The 16867-nt window shown below is 46.1% G+C and overlaps 2 protein-coding genes across 2 annotated transcripts in view; one reads left to right on the top strand and one right to left on the bottom strand.

The window, feature by feature from the left end:
- Positions 1-10046, bottom strand: part of iqca1 (IQ motif containing with AAA domain 1) — a gene marked incomplete at its 5' end in the record, with an annotated part of 75804 nt that extends 65758 nt beyond the window's left edge. The window contains 4 exons of the mRNA XM_056301583.1: positions 1083-1154; positions 6595-6786; positions 8325-8444; positions 9690-10046. Coding sequence (XP_056157558.1) covers positions 1083-1154; positions 6595-6786; positions 8325-8444; positions 9690-10046 — 741 coding nt within the window. The remainder of the gene's footprint in view (positions 1-1082; positions 1155-6594; positions 6787-8324; positions 8445-9689) is intronic.
- A 6819-nt stretch (positions 10047-16865) lies between these two features.
- ackr3b (atypical chemokine receptor 3b) overlaps positions 16866-16867 on the top strand; it is an 11483-nt gene continuing 11481 nt past the window's right edge. The window contains exon 1 of the mRNA XM_056301418.1: positions 16866-16867. This exon is cut by the window's right edge and continues 287 nt beyond it. The gene's annotated coding sequence lies outside the window, so the exon portion shown is untranslated.

Below are 16867 nucleotides of genomic sequence, written 5' to 3'. Positions count from 1 at the left end.
GTTCTAGTATGGATATATCTGTTCTAGTTTAAATATATGTGTTCTTAGTTTGGATATATGTGTTCTAGTATGGATATATGTGTTCTTAGTTTGGATATATGTGTTCTAGTATGGATATATGTGTTCTTAGTTTGGATATATGTGTTCTTAGTTTGGATATATCTGTTGTAGTTTAAATATATGTGTTCTAGTTTGGATATATGTGTTCTTAGTTTGGATATATGTATTCTTAGTTTGTATATATATATATATATATATATATATATATATATATATATGTGTGTGTGTGTGTGTGTGTGTGTGTGTGTGTGTGTGTGTGTGTGTGTGTGTGTGTGTTCTTAGTTTGAATGTATGTGTTCTTAGTTTGGATACATGTGTTCTAGTTTGGATAAACATGTTCTTAGTTTGGATACATGTGTTCTGGTTTAGATAAACATGTTCTTAGTTTGGATATATGTGTTCTAGCTTGGATATATGTATTCTTAGTATGGATATATGTGTTCTAGTTTGGATATATGTGTTCTAGCTTGGATATATGTATTCTTAGTTTGGATATATGTGTTCTAGCTTGGATATATGTATTCTTAGTTTGGATATATGTGTTCTAGCTTGGATATATGTATTCTTAGTATGGATATATGTGTTCTAGTTTAGATAAACATGTTCTTAGTATGGATATATGTGTTCTAGTCTGGATATATGTGTTCTTGTAGTTTTTGGATATGTGTTTTTGTCTTTGTGTTACACTGCTGTGGGCTGGGGGAAAAGATGTTTTGTTTCATTTCATGTACACACGTACATGAAGTGAAATGACAAATAAAGTGTTCCTTCCTGATTCCTGACCCACAAGACCAGGTGTGTGAACTTTTTTCCTTTTTCCTGCTACAAATGAACATAAATGTGTGTATAACAAACAAACACAAACACACATAAACACACGCTGATACAAAGATCACAAACAGAAATGTAGACAATAACTCACACAAGTAGTTAAAAAGAAATAAACAGACAAGATACTTATACAATTAGGTACACATCATACACAGACACAGATCATAGTACAGCATATGACGGTACTTTACCATTCCCAGAAATATCATTTCCTCCAGTCGCTCTCTCTTCGTCCTCTTCCTCTGCACGTAACCCCGCCACACCTATGACACAACACACACACACACACACACACACACACACACACACACACACACACACACACACACACACACACACACAATGCGGCTTAATCTGTGTGTGTGTGTGTGTGTGTGTGTGTGTGTGTGTGTGTGTGTGTGTGTGTGTGTGTGTGTGTGTGTGCCTCTACAACAGCCCCTCAAGTGAAGAGAGGGAGCTGAAGCGTACACCAGTTTAAAGCCAATTTTTCTGGGATTGAATTCTGGGTATTTTCATAAGAAACTGAAACTGGGTGTTTGGGGAGAGACCCAAGCCACTGGGGCAATATCCAGAATATTTGGAGAGCTTTGTGTTTGGATTGAAGTCAGACAAGTAGTCAGGGTTGTTCTTCAGAAATGATGTCAGTATGAGGGAAGTGTCTTAAACTTAAACTGGTGTTAAACACAACTCAGCTGTGTCCAGGACACGCATGCAGGATAACGATTAGATCTTATTTTCATCTGTGTGTGTGTGTGTGTGTGTGTGTGTGTGTGTGTATGTGTGTGTGTGTGTGTGTGTGTGTGTGTGTGTGTGTGTGTGTGTGTGTGTGTGTGTGTGTGTGTGTGTGTGTGTGTGTGTGTGTGTGTGTGAGTGAGAGAGTGAAATGTGCCGTAGGGATAATTTCATCCAAAAAAGCATCTTAAACGTTGACAGAGTAAACAGAGGACTTGTACCAAACCATAAATATCTCTTCAGATGACAGACGGCTGTTTGGAGAAAATGAGATGCTTTGTTAAGATGGCATGTTCATACAGAGGCCCAAAGAACCCCGGTGTGATAACATGCCACCTTAGTAAAACAGTTGTTATCTGCCCCTGTTGTGGTGTCGATTTTATAATCCCTACCATAGAGCACCTACCATGTTTTTCTACTGTATTTATTGGCTTTTTTTAATGCTTTTCTATTCATGAAGCACTTCTTGGACTTTTTTCTTTTTGTTCAAATAGGAGGTCTCACCTCTCTCTCTGCTCCTCTCTCTGCACCTCTCTCTACCTCTCTCTGCACCCCTCACTCTCTCTCTGCTCCTCTCTCTCTCCCGGCACCTCTCTCGCTACCTCTCTCTCTGCACCTCTTTCTCTACCTCTCTCTCTGCACCCCTCGCTCTCTCTCTGCTCCTCTCTCTCTCTCTGCACCTCTTTCTCTACCTCTCTCTCTGCACCCCTCACTCCTCTCTCTCTGCTCCTCTCTCTCTGCTCCTCTCTCTCTGCTCCTCTCTCTCTCTTGGCACCTCTCTCTCTACCTCTCTCTCTGCACCTCTTTCTCTACCTCTCTCTCTGCACCCCTCGCTCTCTCTCTGCTCCTCTCTCTCTCTTGGCACCTCTTTCTCTGCCCCTCTCTCTCTGCACCCCCCCTTTCTCTGCACCTCTCTCTGTACCTCTCTCTCTCTCTCTCGGCATCTCTCTCTCTGCACCTCTTTCTCTACCTCTCTCTCTGCACCCCTCACTCTGCTCCTCTCTCTCTGCTCCTCTCTCTCTATTGGCACCTCTCTCTCTACCTCTCTCTCTGCACCTCTTTCTCTACCTCTCTCTCTGCACCCCTCGCTCTCTCTCTGCTCCTCTCTCTCTCTCGGCACCTCTTTCTCTGCACCTCTCTCTCTGCACCCCACCCTCTCTCTGCACCTCTCTCTGTACCTCTCTCTCTCTCTCGGCATCTCTCTCTCTGCACCTCTCTCTCTCTCTGCACCCCCCCCCTCTGCACCTCTCTCTGTACCTCTCTCTCGGCATCTCTCTCTCTGCACCTCTCTCTCTGCACCCCCCCTCTCTCTCTGTACCTCTCTCTCGGCATCTCTCTCTTTGCACCTCTCTCTCTGCACCCCCCCCTCTCTCTGCACCTCTCTCTGTACCTCTCTCTCTCTCTCTCTCTCGGCATCTCTCTCTCTGCACCTCTCTCTCTGCACCCCCCCTCTCTCTGCACCCCCCCTCTCTCTGCACCTCTCTCTGTACCTCTCTCTCGGCATCTCTCTCTCTGCACCTCTCTCTCTGCACCCCCCCTCTCTCTGCACCTCTCTCTGCACCCCTCTCTCTCTCTCTCTCTCTCTCTCTCTCTCTCTCTCTCTCTCTCTCTCTCTCTCTGCAGTCTCTCTCTGCACTTCTGTCTCTCTCTTCATAAAAAAATCTCTCCAAAAAAAAAAAAATCCTCTAATCAATTGTTACTATTAATTCAAAAGTCACCTGTGGCTTCTAGTGTTTAAACAGCAGAAACTAAACTGAAACTTGATTTTAGGATAATAATGGAGTCTGCAGTTGCTTCTTCGTGCCAACGCTGAATGATGGAGGAGGAACTCCGCTATCGCCTGTGAGTCCAGCCACGAGTTTCAACGTTTTCCATGGAGAACTATTAAAACACACACCATCACCTCATTCTGCTCCGCCATGCCTCCTCAGCGCCGTCTCCACATATCTGAGGTCGGTGTATTACCGTGGTCCGACCCGCGCTCCCTATGCACGTGTCAAAACGCCAGTGATCAGGTTACCAGATTAGCAAGGTCATGAAAACTGACACCTGAAATCCTGACTCACTTTCTCTTTCCTCCCTTGACTGGGCCTACGGAGAGCATGGGCGCGCGGCTTTCACCGAGGAATCAGCGGGAGACGGCTTCATTCTGGATCGTATGACGCCGCTAATCTCTGGCGGTGGGTAAGAGGCGTTAATGGTGGCTGTGGCCTCACCAAACAGGTTCAGGCTTGGGTAAGAAAGTCTGTGGTGATGAACACATGGCCCAAAGAGAGACTATAAACTCAACTTAATGTGAATTAAACTGTCATATTCGTTCCTTTTAATATTTCCAAACACCTTGTTTAACATCCAGCCAACCTCGTTCGGTCTTACCACTTACAGCTGTAGTTATAACAGGGTGACATCTCAAAACTCTTTATTGGGTTATTGTGATTTGGTTGCTCCTGTATACTGAAACTAAATGGACGAAAATCAAAATGGAGGGAGGAGGCACAATGTGCTGTTTTGTCAAATCTATACAGACAACTGTCTTGATGCGTGCTCAATAACCCAGGTAAGAAAATCAAAGCAGGGTGAATCAGTTCATCTGGACGCAACGTTTATTGAGAGAAACGTTTCATCCCTCATCTAAGGGCCCGGACACACCAGGCCACCGGCCAATGTCGGGCCGTCGGTGAGCGTCTGTGACCCGAGTTTTTGCGATGTGTCCCACACCATCGGCACTAGTCAGACCCTTGTCAGCAGTTTTTCGACTGATTCAGCATGTTGAATCGACGGAGCCTGTCAGTGAGAGAGCTCACTCTGATTGGCTGTTCAGCTTAGCGAATCAGTGCTAAGCTAGCGAATCAGGGGCGTCGGCTGTAGTCTTTGCAGTGTGTTCAAATGCTACTTTTTGGCCCAGACAGCAGGCGACGTGAGGTGACGCAACAGTTGGCCTTCGTCGCCGCTAGTCGGTTTGGAGTGTCTTAGCCCTTAGGGACCTCTTCAGTCTCAACTGACAGCAGGTATCTCCACCATTATAAACAATACGACCTAAACGACCGAATAACAACCGAAACCAACGACCAGTTTCAAATGTAAATATGGGTGTGACCATTAACTAGTTTCAATGGCCATGACCCTTAACACTGACTAAGTGCATCTGCTCCTGGAGCTGTGTCTTCAGTCCACATACTTCACCTACAGGGGGCAGTACTACAGGCAGAGGCATGGGTGTGCTATGGGTTCCCCAGTCTCAATAGTAGTGGTCAACTTGTATATGGAGGAAGTGGAAAAGACGGCTCTGATGTCCTATCCAGTGACACCACGTAGCCATTGGTTCAGATTTTTGGATGACACCTGAGTTAAAAGTAAATCTCAGGACGTACCACGTTTCACCGACCACGTTAACTCTGTGGACACATCAGGGAGGAGGTGAAAAAAGGCAGGTTAGCCTTCTTAGACTGTGATACTGCAATTGGCGATGGGGATTTGAATGTTGATATTTACCGCAAACCAACACATACTGATCAGTACTTAAGGTTTGACTCTCATCATCCACTGGTGCACAAACTAGGAGTCATCAGAATGCCGAACCACCAAGCTGACAACGTCCCCACTGACACAACAGCGGGGAAGGGAGAAATCCCACATTAAACAGGCCCTGGTTAAGTATGGTTATCCTAACTGGGCGTCTGTCAAAGACAGGCAGATGCCCAAACAGTGCACCAGCTAATCGAAGAGAGAAGAAGAACAACAGCTGTCCAAGCGTAAACAAGCGGTGAGTCCGTATGTGGTGGAAGTGTCAGAAAAGTTTAGACGAGTATTTTCCAAACACCGCATCTCAGTTGCTTTCAAACCCCAAAACACGCTGTGCCAGAAGTTGGTCCACCCCAAGGATCGGGTCCCCCGGCACAAACAGAACAATATAGTGTACGCTGTTAACTGCCAGGAGGATTGCCGTGACTTGTACAATGGGGAAACTAAACAGATCCTGGCCAAAAGGATGGCACAACACAGGAGAGCTACCACGTCAGGCCAGAACTCCACAGTCTACACCATCTACAGGTCAGGGGCCACTCTTTCGAGGATGAGGATGTGCACATCCTTGATAGGGAGGAACGCTGGTTTGAATGGGGAGTCAAAGAGGCCATCTATGTTGAGGGAACAACCATCCCTGAACCGGGGGGAGGGGGGGGGCTAAGAGTACATCTGTCACCATCTTACAATGATGTGATTGCAACCATTCCTCAAGCCTCTGTGAATAGTACATGTGGCCATTGTAACTCTAGTTAAAGGTCACACCCATATTTGCATATGAAATCGATCGTTGCTTTTGGTCGTTACACCACTGTATTGTTTATAAGGGTGGGACACCAGCAGTCAGTTGAGACTGAGGAGGTCACTTAGATGATGATGAAACCTTTCTGTCAACAAACGTGTCCAGATGAACTGATTCAACCTTCTTTGATATACAAATACAAGACGGTCTATTGGTGCAAGAAAACATGGGAGAAGTTGATATGAGTCAAAGTTGCATACACTTAATATCTTTGAAAAGCATTAAACATATACAGTATATATGCCACCGAGGGCCATCTGTTCCATCCACCCAACTGAACCAGCTAATTTCAATATCACACCAAACACTATGGAAGAAACTATCTTTTGAAATCATCTGTTGTAGTAGTTGGTTGGAACAGAAACCTTATTCTAGGCCCTCGAGACTAGTGGTTCTCAATCAGGTCCTCGGGCACCACCAGTACTACTGGTTTTCTATTGTAGCGAGAAACTCATTACATTCACCTGTTGTGCACAGTTATTCCAGCCTCCTATCAGAGAGGTTTTAGACCAGGAACATCAGGAGAATGAAATGAACTTCCTGCTAGAATAGAAAACCAGAAGTACTGGTGGTACCTGAGGACCTGATTGAGAACCACCACGCTGCCACCATGCATATTGGGAAGTTAAGTGTTGTGGACCTGCTACCTTCTGGATGCAAGTAGCAGCGAGGTCAGGGGTCAGGCTGCTGCTGGGGGTGTGGCTCCTTCCACGGCCCTCCTTCTCTGCCAGGCGGATCTCCTTCATGAACTTGCCCCTGAGGCGTCCCTGACGTGCACGCTCACAAATCTGCAGGATTTGCATGGCCTCTTCCAAGCTCATAGCCTGGATGGGTGTCTTCTAGAGCAAAAAACAACATGCACATTATATTTGTGAATTAATTATGTATAACTAAATGTACCTGCAACATAGTCATAGTATTGCCAAATTATAGTATTGCCTCATTCATTCATGCTCTACAATGTAATCTCATTTTCAGAAGGCAAGGCGACACCCTGGATCACACCCTTGAGTACGTGCATGCGCGCGCGCGCACACACACACACACACATACACACACACACACCTCTCTCTCTGTTTCTCTCTCTCGCTCTCCTGCAAAATGCACAGGCTTCACTTTATTCTGCACCGTTCACTTTCCACCACACCACTCCTGCACTATGCACAGATACATTTAACATATTTACTACAACTACATATGTCTGTATATACTGCTACACTTCCATGTCGACTGTTAATTTTAGATTTAATGTCTGACTTCAGTTTAGTTTAAATTTAAGTCTATTCTTCTCTGGACTGTATACACTGTGGATTTTAGCTTACTTTAGTCCATTTTTAGTTATTTTAGCTTTAGTTTTAATTTCTCAGGCTGACCTGTATATACTGTAATTTTATATTTTTTTGTACATTTTTAGACTTTTTTTAGTTTCAACTTAATCTTTTATGCTATTTTTTTTGGACCCCCCCTTCTGCCCAATTGTATCCGGCCAATTACCCCACTCTTCTGAGCCATCCCGGTCGCTGCTCCACCCCCTCTGCCGATCCGGGGAGGGCTGCAGACTACCACATGCCTCCTCCCATAAATGTGGAGTCACCAGCCGCTTCTTTTCACCTGACAGTGAGGAGTTTCACCAGGGGGACGTAGCATGTGGAAGGATCATACTATCCCCCCCCCCCAAGTGACCAGAGGAGGTGCTAGTGCAGCGACCAGGACACATACCCACATCTGGCTTCCCACCCACAGACACGGCCAATTCTGTCTGTAGGGATGCCCAACCAAGCTGGAGGTAACACGGGGATTTGAACCGGCGATCCCTGTGTTAGTAGGCAACAGAATAGACCACCACGCCACCCAGACGCCCTCTTGTACATCATATTCTTTAGCTTTTTGAGGTTGAACTGAATCCTAAGCATTTGCCAGCGATGCCTGCCACATATAAAACATCTTGAAACTTGGATAGGTGGCCAGTCCATTGCAAGGGTCTCTCTCTCTCTCTCTTTCTCTCTCTCTCTCTCTCTCTCACACACACACACACACACACACACACACACACACACACACACACACACACACACACACACACACACGGAATGACTAAAACACTGTTCATACCTATGAGGTAATTTACATATGACATTACAGTTTACATATGGATATGCCACTTCCATCTACCTTCAGACAGTTTCCAGCCTGTGGGGAGCTGTTACCAGACTGGATGTTTGATATTTCAGTGATAAATAATAGTGATAAGTTCTGAGTGATAAACTGGAAGTGGTGTGTGTCTGCACCAATGTCACCAAAAAAATCGTGTCCATTTATTGCACTTGTTGTGTCATCTGATTCTGGCTTCTTAAAGGGAAAAAGAAAACTCTCTGACCGGCTCTTGCTGAGCGAGTCCTCCTTTGGCCAGGATGTGGGTGAGCATCTTCTCTCTTTCTCTCAGCACTTGGATCTTCTCTGTCAGAAAATACTGGGGGATTGGTATTTCAAGTGCCTCCTGCAACCAAGAAAGTCTGTTATTGCATCACCACGTCCTGATCAACGCTGAGGGAAAAGCCTCTTACCTATCTTTAGATATCAACCAATGATTATCTACATCTACCTACTTCTGCCCATGTGAGGCGTCCTGGCTGCCCCTGACCTCACATGGGTCATTCTCCAACCTGGCCTTACCAAAGCTCATATAATGTGACAAGATGATAAAGATCTGATTCCCAACCTGAACCTCCACTGTTGCCAAATTAATACCAGGTTGAGTCTTAAAGGATAATTCAGCTTCTTCATAACCTAGGTCTCATTTCCATAGTTTTTGCCATCATACATATCAGCTATGATCTCATTTACTCACCAGCTTCATTTAGCAGATTTTGGACAGGGGACCACCACTAGACTCAGCTTTACAGCGGTGTCTTATGGGACAACGGAGCATGAATGTCACACGTTTCCAGTCCAATTCAATTTGTTCATCTTTTTTTAATTTCCCCCCTTTTTCTCTCCAGTTGTACTTGGCCAACTACCCCACTCTTCCGAGCTGTCCCGGTCGCTGCTCCACCCCCTCTGCTGATCCGGGGAGGGCTAAAGACTACCACATGCCTCCTCTGATACATGTGGAGTCGCCAGCCACTTCTTTTCACCTGACAGTGAGGAGTTTCACCGGTGGGAGAATCACGCTATTCTCCCCAGTTCCCCCTTCCCCCTTCCCCCTGAACCGGTGTCACGGCCAACCAGAGGAGGCGCTAGTGCAGCGACCAGGACACACACCCACATTCGGCTTCCCACCAGCAGACACGGCCAATTGTGTCAGTAGGGTCACCCGACCAAGCCAGAGGTAACACGGGGATTCGAACCACCGAGCCCGGTGTTGGTAGGCAATGGAATAGACCGCCACACTACCCGGACGCCCCAATTTGTTTATCTAAACAATGTAGTTGGTAGTGAAAACGAAAGTTAAAAGTTACTCGAAATGTCCGACATTATCAATGATCGATCACATTGTTGAACAACTTAAACTTGCTGAAATGAAGCCGTTGAGTAAAATGATACTATAAACCACATGCATGATGGGAAAGACTCGAAAATAAGACCCAGGTTGTAGAAAAAACATTTTCCTTTCAGAGCCACCTTGACCCCAGTTCTCCAGTTGCGGGGGTATATGTTAAGTTCAGGTTGGGAGGCAGATCTCTGTTATCTTGTCGACATAATGCGGGCGTTGGGGGTTATCTGGGATTCTTTTGGTACTCACAGGAGTGAGTTTGAGGTCTTGAAGCATGTCGTTAAAGTAGTGAAACTCGGAAAACTCCAGCTCGACCATCTCATTCTTAAGTTCCAACAACCTGCCCATCACGCCATCCAACACGTGTCTGACCACCCGCCTCTTCTGGGGGTGGACGATCTGGTCGTAGACGGCCTCCAGGCTGCGAAAGATCTGGAGGTATTTGAGGTAGAAGGTGGCCAGGTCCTGGGAGACTTGAAGCCGGTCAGTCTGTGGCCTGGACGCCGTTGAGGGGTTTTCATCCGCTAGGAGGTCCTCTAGATCCCGCTGGGCGGCAGCCCACATCCTCCCATAAGAGCTGAGACACAACAGGTCGGACAGGACAGGTTAAGCAATGACTAAAGCACGCATGCTGTGAAAAAAAGTGTTTATTTTGTATTTGATTCTTTCCCCCATCTCTTTTATAATAGAGAGCTTGTCAAGAGCGCTGGAGGAGACTGATAATACTACACAACTCCAAAGTATGCATGTATACAACTGTACGGAGGCATCGCTGAAAATGAGCTGGCGCGTAAAGCAAAAACCATTCTAAACTATTTTCATTGTTCTTTGCACTTTATATTTTTTGCACATGTTTTCGCAGTTGGAAGGATGCTAGGTCTCCCCAGGGGAAAATCAGATTAAATCTCAGGTATGCTGGTGCAGTGACCTGAAGCAAACATCCTCAGTATACACAGTGAAGTAATGGACTGGTTTGGCATGCAATACTGAAATACATTTAAAGTTTACAACACAAAATCAGTACTGACGATGAAAAGTCTTCTTAGCAGAGATTAACAGTATTTTCGTATGACTCTGTAACAGGGGTGCACTGATATCACGTTTTCACTGCCAATACCAATTCTGAGCACGAATTTTTTTTGGAATGTTTTTTCTCCCATTTTCTTCCCAATTGTACCTGTCCAATTACCCCACTCTTCCGAACCATCCCGGTCGCTGCTCCACCCCCTCTGGCGATCCCGGGAGGGCTGCAGACTACCACGTCTCCTCCTATACATGTGGGGTCACCAGCCGCTTCTTTTCACCTGACAGTGAGGAGTTTCACCAGGGGGACGTAGCGCGTGGGAGGATCACGCTATCCCCCCCCCCAAACAGTCCCCCCCCCCCGACCAACCAGAGGAGGCGCTAAGGCAGCAACCAGGACACATACCCACATCCGGCTTCCCACCCGCAAGAAATGGCCAATTGTATCTGTAGGGACGCCTGACCAAGCCGGAGGTCACACAGGGATTCGAACCGGCGATCCCCGTGTTGGTAGGCAACAGAATAGACTGCTACGCTACCCGGATGCCCCTGAGCACGAATTTGTAAGTATTGATCGATCAAGAGTACCGATCCGGTCCAGTACTTTGACTGAAGAGTACAGATTTAGACCATTAGTTGAGGGTCAATGGGCAAAACAATAAGATAAAACCAAACGATAAGAGCAGCCTTTACCACCCAGGAATGAAGCGCAGGCTCCCATGTGCCATACACGCCATAAATCAAGGTTACCCTGTGGCTTTTGGTATTGGATGTCAGTCTTGGGTAAAATCACTGATACAATACTCCATTTTACTCTGGTATCAGCCCGATATGTGACACAAGTGTTGGCTACCGCATATAACGTTTAAACAAATCGTTTTCACACCACAGTGTAGTCAAAGGTCTATACAGCTCATATATGAACACCTTGCCCACGACTGTCGACGGCGTTTTTATCATGCAGCGACTTGCAGGTGTGGCCTGTCAGCTCATTCACACACACCTAACACCACCCGACTAATAACACACCTGCAAAGGGAAAATACCCCACCACGCTTCTACAGGTAACAGTTAACATGTAGGTGTAAAGACCGCTGTTTTCCACGGCACACTCGATGACCGAGTTTGCATGCAAAAGACACATCGCAGAAGAAAACTGCAGCGAATGATGACTCCGAACACGGTTTTCTCCTCGTCAATGACCAAATATTAAACGAATTCCTGTGCACCAGTGATCCTTCACACATTTATTGATTGTGACACGTATCATCGAGGACCACAAAAAAAAAACAGTAATGAGTTTTAAAAAGGCGTCATACGGAGTCGTGAAAAACTTAAAACCAAGCGTTTAAAGTTTTTTAAAAAATGCCCAAAACTGCTGCTGCCAGGTTTTCGCCTGACAGTCTTATTCATCATGTCATGTCGTGGAGCGCTAAGCAGACAGAGAGCAGTCAGACATTCTCCTTTCATATTGTGATGAGCTCTCTGCCGATGCCCTGCAGCTAATTTACATGGTCTCCTGCAGGAGCTTGTTCCAGAGCCGCTGAATCAAAGGCCGGGGGAGAGGTAGGTGGGGAAGAAGGTGGAGCGATGTGGAGGAGGAGAGGGACGTTCTGGGGGGACCATTTACAACAGAAAGGGGGTGGGGGCGTTTGGGATTTACTGAGATACCCGACTGGTGCCCAGCAACAAAGCCCCGAGTCGAAGAATCCTGCAAGGCCGCTATTGAGACCCATTAAATGCAAGGTCAACAAATTCAAATATGGTGCACCTGACAGGAAATGAAAGCAGCTGGATCTGTCCCACGACACCAATACTAATAACAGATGTCAGAGTACTATGAGTATCAGTACTGTGGTACTATGTTAAGCCTGTTAAGAGGTACTGTTGTCTGTACCATGTGTATCAGTATGTACTGTGGTACTATGTTAAGCCTGTTAAGAGGTACTGTTGTCTGTACCATGTGTATCAGTATGCACTGTGGTACTATGTTAAGCCTGTTAAGAGGTACTGTTGTCTTTACCATGTGTATCAGTATGCACTGTGGTACTATGTCATTCTGTTAGAGGTACTGTTGTCTGTGTACCATGTTTACTAGTATATACTGTGGTACTATGTTAGTCTGTTACGTACTGCTGTATGTGTACCATGTGTACCAGTATGTACTGCGGTACTATGTTAGTCTGTTACGTACTGCTGTCTGTGTACCATGTGTACCAGTATGTACTGTGGTACTATGTCATTCTGTTAGAGGTACTGTTATCTGTGTACCATGTGTACCAGTATGTACTGTGGTACTATGTTAGTCTGTTACGTACTGCTGTCTGTAGACCATGTGTACCAGTATGTACTGTGGTACTATGTTAGTCTGTTAGAGGTACTGTTGTCTGTGTACCATGTGTACCAGTATGTACTGTGGTACTATGTTAGTCTGTTACGTACTGCTGTCTGTGTATCATGTGTACCAGTATGTACTGTGGTACTATGTTTCGTCTATGTTATCGGTACAAATCTGTTGATCTGTTACTGTAACTCAAAAATTCCTGTTTTTTTTTTCAACCAACAAATTGCGTTATAATCCAGCATGAAAACGTGATGTGGCTTATTTTAACTTGTGTCATCAATCATTTCATAGGAGCAGGTGTACCTCATTCTAAATGGTGCAGATGCTGTTTGGGAATGTCGCACCTCCAGTGAAGGCTTCTACAGTTGCAATGGGAGGAGAACATCAGTAGGTGTCGATGTGTCATGTGTGTCATTCTGTACTGTGAAGAATAACCGTGTGAGTGATGTTATGAGACCTACTACAGACAGCTGACCATGCATACATACACAGCATCTACAAATACATACAGTGTGGCCAGCTGTGTATACAGCGGAAGTGCAGCTGTTGAGCCACATAGCAATGCATGAAACTGATGTAAATGCTGTTTGTGAACCAAATGAGAGCGCGTCTGTGTGTTGTTATGGAAACGGCAACACACTGCAGACTGCCTCTGTGTCACAGCCCACTCCTTTACTAACATCATCTCTAAATATCTAAGACAAACAAAATAAATAAAAATCTTTTGATATTTCCAAGAAAAAAAATCACTCAAATTGTCTGACTCTTATGTACACGTATTAAGCACTGGGAAGGTTGGTATTTTTCATGCATTATTTGCACAAAGCAATATTTACCTGTGTGACATCTCTGCATATAATTACTTCCTCTGTGCAAAGTATAATTACAAAATCCAAGTCCTGTCACGTCATGCCACGAAGCCAGAAAAAAAATTCCTGCCAAACTGCTGCAGAAAATGCTGCCAAGTCATTGGTGCATGCCTCACAACATACCGGCCCTGACTTCACACTCACTTTCAGCCATCTCACCGAACCGCCGCTTAAATGACTCACACATCTACGACGCGGCCTGCTTGTGCCATGCACTGCTAGCTGTTCCCTATTTTCTCCATTTGTAAACTCGACAAAACTTTGTTCCTTTCCGTGACTAGTTTGTTTGTTTCTCTCCCCCCCCCCCCGTCTCTGTGCGTGTGCGCGCACACCGCAACGTCGGGCAACACACGGCCGCGCCTGCGCACTGGGGACTCATCAGTCCGGATTTACCGACACAGTTGTTGTGTTGATCGCTGGTAGACGAAATGCCGCTCACGTTTCACGTTTTTATGTCTCATTTATTTATCGGTCTAATCTCCAGGCTGTGTGTGTGTGTGTGTGTTGGTCAGACAGCGGAAGTTCAAAATGTTGGCGGTGGACTGAGAAACGGGTTCAGAGCCGGTGTGCAGGTGAAAGGCGTCCTTCATCGTCCGGTGTAACAGCCGCTTCCCCCGGTGGTCCGTCCGCACAATGGCGTTTTATCGCGACGCCATATGATCCGTCACGCTCCCCTGACAGCCTCTCGTGGAGGGTGACTGGGCCGTGGAAGGCTGCTGCACCAAGTCGATGAAATGAGCTTTCTGTTGTCCGGAGGGGACGTGGGTTCGCAATGAAGACAGAACGGGATGCATATTTTACATATACATCCATGAGTGTGATTAAAATCATTAAAAGGTTTAAATGTGTCCCGGAGGCTTTTCTTCGCCTTTATGGTGGCCCTGCCACTGGATTAAACTATCCAAGGACGTAGGAGAGAGTTTATATTGGGGAGCGCAAAACCCCCTGTAAGGGAGGGGGGGTGGTGTCCGGGGACATGGTCCCCCGGAAATTAAATGTTAAAAAAAGACGGTTTCAAACTGCCATTTTACGACAGTTTTAAGCAAAGAAAAACACGTTTCATGGCCTCCCCCGGAAGACTGCGTTGATGATAAAGACTACAGAGAGGTGCAAGAAAGCAATATTCAACAAAATGTGCAGTTCACCTGCGTGTAACGCATACTGCACATACTGTAGCGAATTCGGGGGGCAACCACAGGAACTGCCGCGGCCGGGACGCGAACCCGTCTCGCCCGCACCGCGGGGGGGATCGCTAACGGCTAGCCTAATCGATCAGACTCGCCAGCCAGCGGCCAGCGTGTCTTCTTATCCATACACGTTACAATACTGTACCTACTGTAAATGCTGTACAGCCTTGTGAGGTCAGGCTGCCGTCCTTTATGCAACGTTTTCATTTCTCGTGTTAAGCTAAACTAGCTAGCGCAGTTACCCACCAAGCCCCGTAACACATTATGACGTTACCAAACTACCAGAACACAGCACTCTGAAATGAATGTGAGTGCTATATAAAACATAGTATTCACAATAAGGTCCGTGTAACCCGTCTCGTGTTAAAAGTTGTAACCTTTAGGATTTATTTGAGTGTGACTATGGCAACGTCTCCGCTAGCTAAAGTTAGCCTCCCCGCTCATTGGCCAGCGGAGTCGGCAAAAATACATTTACTTAATTAAATACATCCGTTTCAACCTCAGGTGTCGTCACAACCACGTGTTTATCTTTTAAAAATGGGTAAGTACACTTTGTTTGTGAGGGAATTTACAAACCTGTGAGTGATGATGAAGAGGGCCTTCATCGTTGCTCCGTTTAGAAGTTGTGAGTGCCGCTGCTACGTCACCGCAGTCGCGTCACCGCGGCCCCGCCAGTACCAAAGACACGGGGAGGGAGGAGGGGGGACTTGTTGTTGCAATACTTTTACATATTGTGGGATGGGAATGACGTGAACGCTGGCACATACGGTGAGTGTATGTCCAATATTGCAGTGAATTTGGGGGGGGGGGGCAACCCGGAACCACCACAGTCGGGACGCGAACCCACATCTCCCGCACCGCGGGCGACAACGTTAACCAGTCGACTAAAGGGTCCAACATTACAATATAGATAATAGTGGACGTTCTTGTTTATTGGGGGCGGGGGGGTTTCCGCCTCCCCCCCACATCGAGGGGGCCCTATCCCCTCCGCGCCCCCGGTTCCGACGCCCTCGAAACTATCAGTACCAGCAACACGGGAATAATGTTAGCGCCATGTCTGGAGCGATTCAAAATGGTCTGAACTGAACGACATCACGAGAACGGAGTTGGATTTCCTGCACCTTTCCCCCACTGCTGGCTAGGATGCGAGGAAAACACAGAAACCCACTGGTGCAGCTACGCTCACCGGCCATGCATGGTGGCAAATGCACGTTTGTTCTGCAGGATGCAACCGTGCATCTTTGTTTTCTCGTCCAAATGCCCTGACATGGAGGCTGCAGGCGGTACATATTCCTGTTTATTCTGTGTTAAATGGAGATGTCCCAGCAGGGTTGCAGATCGCCAACACATCCACCCCATAGAATAGTCTTTTATGAGGACATTAACGGGCTACCAGATTTATCAATATACACATTTTGCATAGTATAGAACTAATATATGGTTGTAAGGGAACAGTCCCTTACAACCATATATTACGTTATAAGTGTATTTTAAGGTATCTTTAATATGTACTTATAAGTATAGGCTGTTATCATGCTACTCTTTGAGAGTGTGTACTTAAAGTTAAGTATACATGTCCACATACAGACATACTTAATTTGCACTGCAAAAAAGTAATTAAAAAGTGGAAAAGTGCTCATACTTAAATTAAAAGAGGTAAAGTGGACTTGTTTTGTTTTGTTTTTTGTCAGGTTATCTTTGTTTCGGGACAAGAAGCAAAGTCCATATTCCACAAAAAACCAAAACAAAAAAACCAATTCACGCCCTCAGTTTCCATTTCCCCACTGTAATGTGTTCACAGATCGGTGTTAAAACACTGCCGCATGCCTCCAGTCCAGTTTACGCACCCACACATGGTTGGAGCTGCTGTGGGTGTGGGTGTTGCTGTGGGTGTTGGTGTTGGGTGACGGGGGAACGGCAATACGACGTTTCGCACATCCCTCACCGTCATTGTTCCCAAACTGAAACCACAATAAATCACTTTTTTCCCCCTTCTGTCGGAGC

The sequence above is a fragment of the Lampris incognitus genome, chromosome 21 (assembly GCF_029633865.1).
Source record: "Lampris incognitus isolate fLamInc1 chromosome 21, fLamInc1.hap2, whole genome shotgun sequence".
In the NCBI taxonomy this organism is placed as follows: domain Eukaryota; kingdom Metazoa; phylum Chordata; class Actinopteri; order Lampriformes; family Lampridae; genus Lampris; species Lampris incognitus.
The sequence above is the reverse complement of the archived record's forward strand: the minus strand, read 5'-3'. Positions and strand labels throughout refer to the sequence as shown.